The sequence below is a fragment of the Periplaneta americana genome, chromosome 16 (genome assembly GCF_040183065.1).
Source record: "Periplaneta americana isolate PAMFEO1 chromosome 16, P.americana_PAMFEO1_priV1, whole genome shotgun sequence".
NCBI classification, from domain to species: domain Eukaryota; kingdom Metazoa; phylum Arthropoda; class Insecta; order Blattodea; family Blattidae; genus Periplaneta; species Periplaneta americana.
In genome coordinates, this window is record NC_091132.1 from 90,780,057 (window position 1) to 90,788,913 (window position 8,857).

At 33.3% G+C, this 8,857-nt stretch overlaps 1 protein-coding gene across 1 annotated transcript; it reads left to right on the plus strand.

Moving 5' to 3' along the window:
• Positions 1-1,385: 1,385 nt before the first annotated feature.
• Positions 1,386-8,000, plus strand: LOC138690942 (putative nuclease HARBI1). The gene is made up of 2 exons (XM_069812524.1): positions 1,386-2,622; positions 6,376-8,000. Coding segments are annotated over exons 1-2 (1,080 nt in total). The 5' UTR covers positions 1,386-1,543; the 3' UTR covers positions 6,377-8,000.
• Positions 8,001-8,857: the final 857 nt, after the last annotated feature.

Here is an 8,857-nt window from a genome sequence, read left to right on the forward strand (position 1 = left end):
TAATTCTTTCTAGTTCAACTAGGTTCATTTATTTATCTATTACTTTAAACTTTATTATTTCTATCCACCCTTTACAATCGTTTGAGTTTATCCCAATCATTGCGATATTTATCATATATTTCTTCTATAGTGGCTTGGTTCTTCTGAAAACAAAATTAGAACATTATTACATTTGCTGTGTGGAAATACTATTAGATTTTATGTGAATTAACATGAATTCCGTTGTGAAATATTTTCCACAAATTACCGAGGAAGACTTCATAATATAAAATGTTTTCATAAATATTTGACATCAGTTAGGATATGTAATAATTATATTAATATTTTTTTAAATCTCACTCATTTCTGTTTAAGAAGGAATACTTCTCTACAGACCTATAAAATTTCAAAATTTCTGAAGCTTCAATTACGACTCTTTTACATTATTGGATTCTCCACTTCTTTAGTGGTTGCTCCATATTTTCATCGTCCACGCTTATTTTTCCAACCAGTTTCCATCCCCCAAATTAGCATCCCTCATCATCTCCATTATATCTGTCCTCCCAGAGTGCTTTAGATTGTCCTCTCTTCCTCCTTCCTAGTGATAATCACTCCAAGATTCTCTGTCACCATCTGTCTTCATCCATTCACCTCACATACCTATACCTTTGCATTGTTCATTCTTCAGTCTTCTGTATTAAAATTTCTTCCGCCTTTATTCGCTTATGCATTTCTTCATATCTTAATCTCTGAAACTGGAGATCCTAGCAATATGTCTCAACCATCTATCTGTCCGTGTGATCTTACATCCAGTAATCTATTGTTAATAAAGAGAGGGAATTTTCTTTCCATTATTGACCTATGTGCCTTCAAAGCTACAATGTGACTGCTGTTTTGTACATTTTTAAATGTTCTCTGAAGTTCTTACTTTGCCCACTAGATGTCAATATTTGTTTTCAAACCATGTCATGGTCGACCAATGTTGCCTGGAAGTCACAACCATGTCATATAAAATAAAAATTAATATAAAAAAGTAAAATTTACTATAGTTTGATATTTAGATCACTATCAACTAATATAGAGCCTTGAAAACATTTTCTGACTTCAGAAAATAACTTCGGCTATAGAAGGAAGTCTAATTAGGAATATTAAATCCAAAGGTTTGAGATGAGCAGGGCATGTAGCACGTATGGGCGAATCCAGAAACGCATATAGAGTGTTAGTTGAGAGGCCAGAGAGACGTAACATCAGACCATCAGACTAGGGCTGAGGACGGAGCGGTTCGGTTCGGAGCAGTTACTATGACGTCATTACTCGGTTGAACGAGTACAGTATCGAGTACAAATTTGTAGCGGCAGATTTAAAATTTATATAGACTGACACCCGGTTTCACCAATCTTCGTTATATTTTTAACGAGTCATTAATTTACTTAACGATACGATTACCATTTTTCGCGTTTCACCAAGTATCGTTAGGAAAATGACGTCGTTATATCCGTCGTTAATTTATTAGGCAGTCTTTCGTACCATTAAAGTTATAACGACACGTTTATCTGTTGTCAAGATGGCTGCCGCTTTTGATGCCGAACTTCTTTATTTAGAATATCTTGAAGATGGTGAACTTGTAATAGAAAATTATAGACCAAGAAACAGTGATTTTGAGGAACTAGACGAAATTAAATTTCACGAAAGATACCGGCTAAAGAAGCATGTGGTAGAATTGTTATTGGAACAAATTGAAGATAGGTTAGAATATAATACGGACAGAAATAATCCACTCACGCCCATTCAACAGTTACTGTTAGCACTACGTTTTTATGCGACTGGCAGTTATCAACTTGTTATAGGTGATGTAAACGGTGTTTCAAAATCTACAGTCTCCAGGTATGTACGGAAAATATCTTACCTACTTGCTTCATTACGACCACAATACATCAAATTTCCGACAGGTGATGAAATTCCGAGTGTAATTCAAGATTTCTATAATATTGCACAATTCCCTGGTGTCATTGGGACAATAGATTGTACACACATTCCTATTTTATCACCTGGTGGTAATATGGCAGAAATTTACAGAAACAGGAAGTCCTACTTTTCTTTAAATGTTCAAACCATTTCTGACTCTCAGCTGTTCATAAGGGATATAGTTGCCAGATGGCCAGGCTCTGTCCATGACAGTACTATTTTTCAAAGGTGTGGGAGGAGAATGCTATTTGAGACAGGACGTATAGGACGTGGTTTATTATTGGGTGATAGTGGTTACCCATTAAAGCCCTATTTAATGACTCCACTCTTGAATCCAAGAACTCAAGCTGAACAGAATTACAATAATTCGCATATTGCTACCAGAAATACAGTGGAAAGGCAATACGGGATTTGGAAGAGAAGGTTTCCAGCCTTAAATTTCGGCTTGAGAACAAATATCAACACAGCTATGGATGTAATAGTTGCAACAGCAGTATTACACAATATTGCTTTACAAACCAATCATGAAGACCCTCCAGATGATGTCACTCTTGAGCAGTTTATGTTCAACAGGGAGAGATGGCAGTTCGAAGATGTTCCAGTCCCTGAAATTGTTAATGGAGGAGAGGGAGGTGCTATTGCAGTCAGAACAGCAATAATAAACAATCATTTTGCATAGTAAGTTCGGCAAAAATAACATGTACTTTATTTATTTACTTATTTATAGTGGAAAACTATCATACATTTATAAGAAGTTTCAATTCAATTTGGCCTACTTCTCCTAAAACCAGTAGAAAAATCATCCAACTTTGAAACAATTTCAAAAGCAATAACAGAATTGAATACATAGTCGCATGAAAATAACAAGGAAATCAATGGCGAAACAGTATATCAATATTTTTCTATAAGACAGCAGTAAAATAAATCTACACTACAATTAAACACTTAACCAGCAGAAAATAATAATAGTACAAATTACATTGGCGTAACACTCGACACTAAACGTAATTCGAACAACCAAATAGATAAAGCACAGGAAGAATCTGCCATTGAAGACCTATCTAACAATATAACTAACTTATTTTCAATTACTTTCTGTGATATTATGGCAGAAGCTGATAGGAAAGAGTAATAACACAAATTACATTGGTATAACACTCGACAGTAAACTTAATTGAAACAACCAAATAAATAAAACACAGGAAGAATTTGCCATTGGAAACTAACTACCCACCCATCTAACAATATAACTAACTTATTTCCAATTACTTTCTGTGGTGTTGTGGCAGAAACTGATAGAAAAGAGTAATAACATAAATTACATTGGTATAACACTCGACAGTAAACTTAATTGAAAACAACCAAATAAATAAAACACAGGAAGAATTTGCCATTGGAAACTAACTACCCACCCATCTAACAATATAACTAACTTATTTCCAATTACTTTCTGTGGTATTGTGGCAGAAACTGATAGAAAAGAGTAATAACATAAATTACATTGGTATAACACTCGACAGTAAACTTAATTGAAAACAACCAAATAAATAAAACACAGGAAGAATTTGCCATTGGAAACTAACTACCCACCCATCTAACAATATAACTAACTTATTTCCAATTACTTTCTGTGGTGTTGTGGCAGAAACTGATAGAAAAGAGTAATAACATAAATTACATTGGTATAACACTCGACAGTAAACTTAATTGAAAACAACCAAATAAATAAAACACAGGAAGAATTTGCCATTGGAAACTAACTACCCACCCATCTAACAATATAACTAACTTATTTCCAATTACTTTCTGTGGTGTTGTGGCAGAAACTGATAGAAAAGAGTAATAACATAAATTACATTGGTATAACACTCGACAGTAAACTTAATTGAAAACAACCAAATAAATAAAACACAGGAAGAATTTGCCATTGGAAACTAACTACCCACCCATCTAACAATATAACTAACTTATTTCCAATTACTTTCTGTGGTGTTGTGGCAGAAACTGATAGAAAAGAGTAATAACATAAATTACATTGGTATAACACTCGACAGTAAACTTAATTGAAAACAACCAAATAAATAAAACACAGGAAGAATTTGCCATTGGAAACTAACTACCCACCCATCTAACAATATAACTAACTTATTTCCAATTACTTTCTGTGGTGTTGTGGCAGAAACTGATAGAAAAGAGTAATAACATAAATTACATTGGTATAACACTCGACAGTAAACTTAATTGAAAACAACCAAATAAATAAAACACAGGAAGAATTTGCCATTGGAAACTAACTACCCACCCATCTAACAATATAACTAACTTATTTCCAATTACTTTCTGTGGTGTTGTGGCAGAAACTGATAGAAAAGAGTAATAACATAAATTACATTGGTATAACACTCGACAGTAAACTTAATTGAAAACAACCAAATAAATAAAACACAGGAAGAATTTGCCATTGGAAACTAACTACCCACCCATCTAACAATATAACTAACTTATTTCCAATTACTTTCTGTGGTGTTGTGGCAGAAACTGATAGAAAAGAGTAATAACATAAATTACATTGGTATAACACTCGACAGTAAACTTAATTGAAAACAACCAAATAAATAAAACACAGGAAGAATTTGCCATTGGAAACTAACTACCCACCCATCTAACAATATAACTAACTTATTTCCAATTACTTTCTGTGGTGTTGTGGCAGAAACTGATAGAAAAGAGTAATAACATAAATTACATTGGTATAACACTCGACAGTAAACTTAATTGAAAACAACCAAATAAATAAAACACAGGAAGAATTTGCCATTGGAAACTAACTACCCACCCATCTAACAATATAACTAACTTATTTCCAATTACTTTCTGTGGTGTTGTGGCAGAAACTGATAGAAAAGAGTAATAACATAAATTACATTGGTATAACACTCGACAGTAAACTTAATTGAAAACAACCAAATAAATAAAACACAGGAAGAATTTGCCATTGGAAACTAACTACCCACCCATCTAACAATATAACTAACTTATTTCCAATTACTTTCTGTGGTGTTGTGGCAGAAACTGATAGAAAAGAGTAATAACATAAATTACATTGGTATAACACTCGACAGTAAACTTAATTGAAAACAACCAAATAAATAAAACACAGGAAGAATTTGCCATTGGAAACTAACTACCCACCCATCTAACAATATAACTAACTTATTTCCAATTACTTTCTGTGGTGTTGTGGCAGAAACTGATAGAAAAGAGTAATAACATAAATTACATTGGTATAACACTCGACAGTAAACTTAATTGAAAACAACCAAATAAATAAAACACAGGAAGAATTTGCCATTGGAAACTAACTACCCACCCATCTAACAATATAACTAACTTATTTCCAATTACTTTCTGTGGTGTTGTGGCAGAAACTGATAGAAAAGAGTAATAACATAAATTACATTGGTATAACACTCGACAGTAAACTTAATTGAAAACAACCAAATAAATAAAACACAGGAAGAATTTGCCATTGGAAACTAACTACCCACCCATCTAACAATATAACTAACTTATTTCCAATTACTTTCTGTGGTGTTGTGGCAGAAACTGATAGAAAAGAGTAATAACATAAATTACATTGGTATAACACTCGACAGTAAACTTAATTGAAAACAACCAAATAAATAAAACACAGGAAGAATTTGCCATTGGAATCTAATTACCCACCCATCTAACAATATAACTAACTTATTTCCAATTACTTTCTGTGGTGTTGTGGCAGAAACTGATAGAAAAGAGTAATAACATAAATTACATTGGTATAACACTCGACAGTAAACTTAATTGAAAACAACCAAATAAATAAAACACAGGAAGAATTTGCCATTGGAAACTAACTACCCACCCATCTAACAATATAACTAACTTATTTTCAATTACTTTCTGTGGTGTTATGGCAGAAGGTGATATGTATAATTCTGGCAAACATATTTTATTGCCTTGTTAGGCTATGTTAAAAATGTTGGTTTTAACGTTGTGGGAAAACCTGATGTCTACTCCCATTAGCAACTAATACTAATAGAAAACATATTTCCTCTAATGTAGCCCTGATTTTTCCTGAAAGAATAAGCTTTAAACAGCTCTCCAGTAAAATTAGGAAAATGAACATATCAGATTATGCCATAACATTATAGTTAAGCTATCTTGAACTTAAGTAATTGTGGCAAGTTTCCTTTCATAATATAATCTCTTGGCTTCATAGGCTTTGTATTTTTCTTCTTGAACCTTAAATTTTAGAGCCCTTAATTCATCGTCCTTTTTCTTTGTATCATTTAGTACCTCACATTCAAGCTCAATTACTTTTTTCCGTTCTTCTGCCAAAGAAGCTATATTTTTTCTACACATCACAGTTTGACTTTCTTTACGTTTAAGGTTGGGCCTATTCCTTGAAAGAAAAAGACGTGGAGTATCTGTTTGCGACTGGGTTGGTTGCTGTATGTTGCTAGTTGAAGGCACAGGTTCACTGGCTGCTTCTGGCTCTAATGTTGGCGATGTTGGTCTGGTGATCAGCTGGCATTCGAGAACAGATTCTGGCATCTCACATAGAATTTCAGTTGATAGTGGAAGCAGAATCTTTGGATCGTCTTCTGATACTATGCAGTTTGTAATGTTGTGATCTACTGAACAAACAAATATGTGATTGTATGTTAGCAATGAGTGACTATGTACTAATTTATTATCATGATGGAATAAATTATTCACTTAAAATTGAACGATAGAATGTAATACGAAACATGCCTATTTTTTAATTCATTATAAAATGGAATACTTCTGTATTACAACACTTTTTTGTACCGGTAGTTAAAATAACATATACGAGTATAACTGAATGAATGCCAAAGTAATCCTCCTGTATAAGGTCAGTTTTATTCCAAAAGATAAGAATATGTATATTATTGTTTGTTGACTTGGTTAAATATATTAAATCATTGCTTTCAAATTTAAAAAAAAAAAGTATCATGAAGTATCTTGAAGGTAATTTACAAAATAAAGCTTGAATCCCTGCATGCTTAAATTTGGAAACAGTGTTGTATAATAAAAGAAATTTGTACACCCTCGTGTATTTGTCACATGATTATACCCTTAAGGCCAAATAGCGTATTTACTATATCAATACCGTTAATATCACTATTTCTCCACTTCTCCCTGTGTTACTTCCATTCAGCTATGCTTTAGACTACTCCCTCACTCTCCGGAAGTTAGGTTATGTAAGTTACTTATACAATAAATAATTAAACAACGCCATGTCAGAGACAATACACTATGTGAATGATGCAACACTTGCACGTCAAGAACTATAGTATTGATAAAGTAAATATTAACCACAAATAGATTTAAATGTATTATGACAATAATTTATATTATTAGCCTATAGCACAAACATTAAAGCAAAATATAGGATACAAGGTAATTAGGCTAAGTAGTAAGCATTGATCAGGCCATCTTCCTGCAATAGAGGTCCAGGGCACATAGGTCTATATTACCAAATAGAGGCATTTCTCCAGAAAAGCTACACCAAACAAGGCAGACTACATTTTATTTTGCTTCTGTGAGGAGTGTATAGTGATCAACACGTGGCTTTAGTTTGCAGGCACAAATATCATTACAATCATTTGTTACTTATTTGTGTTGCTTGCAGCATTGTAGGATCCCCTACTTCTTACAATAATATTCGAGAGGTCCAGGACGCAATAGGCTACTAGGGAAACAGACCATTTCACTAGCAATTTTTCCTGGACCACTTCCATGTTATGTTGGTAATTAGTAACAAGTGAAGAGGTAAACAACAGTTCATTAGAATATTATACAGGTATTAAACGATTTTGTTTGTAAGTACTTCTGGTTTCAAACTAAAACCACCTGTTTGTCACCATATACACTTCGCAGAAGCCAGTGAAGCAAAATAAAATTGTGTCTTCATTTGTGTAGCTTTTATGGGAGATATGTATTTTAATTAAATTTCAACGTTTTTTTATTGATATATTGAAAGCCTATTTATATTCGGTAATTTCATAGAAGACGGGCACTTGGTTGAATATAGTAAGTATTACCAACTTCTTTATTTCAGAGTTAAATGTTAGTGATCTTTTAGTGACTTTTACATGTTAGTTCTAGGTTTTTGTACTAGGTGTCGCCGTGATTTTCTTTTAATTTTATTGGTTATAGTTGTCATTTGTTCTAGAATTTTCGTTAATTTTGAATGGATAATGACGTTATCAGTTGTTCTTGGTTGTTTGACGTGAGTGGTGTTATGTTGTGTCCGATGGCTAAAGCTATTGAAGGTTTCTCATTTTCTGATTTTTGTGATTTTCTTTCGATTTGATTAGTTATAGTTATCATTTATTCTAGAATTTTCATTAATTTTTCATGGATAATGACGTTGTCCTGTTGTTCTCTGTTGTTTGACGTGAGTGGTGTTACATTGTAGATTTGTCTGCATTTGTCGAATGGGCATCATCATGCTTACGAAAAGCCACTTTTCAGTGCCAATAATTTATTTTATGTGCACAAGGTTGGAATTTTGAAGTAAGAGGGAAAGGAAGGAAACCGTGTTATGAAATTTATCTATTAAATTTTGTGTCGATTTTGGTTTAGTTCTTTCGCTGGTGAAGAAGGATTGTGTTGAATGGTGAGAAGAAAACTGTTTTTCTGTGTGTATGATTTGAGGCTTTCTCGGCGTTGGTTCGCTAATATGTTTTCGCGGGATATCAGCCGAGTTAAGATTTTGGAATGCTCCAAGCTTTCGACTGCTATCTCTGCAGCCATCTTCAGGGAAGTGATGTCCGAACAGAAAGTCGAAAGGTTATATAGATGTTAGGCTGTCTCAGGTGAAACGGGATTGGTTGGCGGATCG

Bases quoted from the DNA above. Each gene is read 5' to 3' on its own strand.
- LOC138690942 (XM_069812524.1), top strand. From the start codon at position 1,544: ATGGCTGCCGCTTTTGATGCCGAACTTCTTTATTTAGAATATCTTGAA.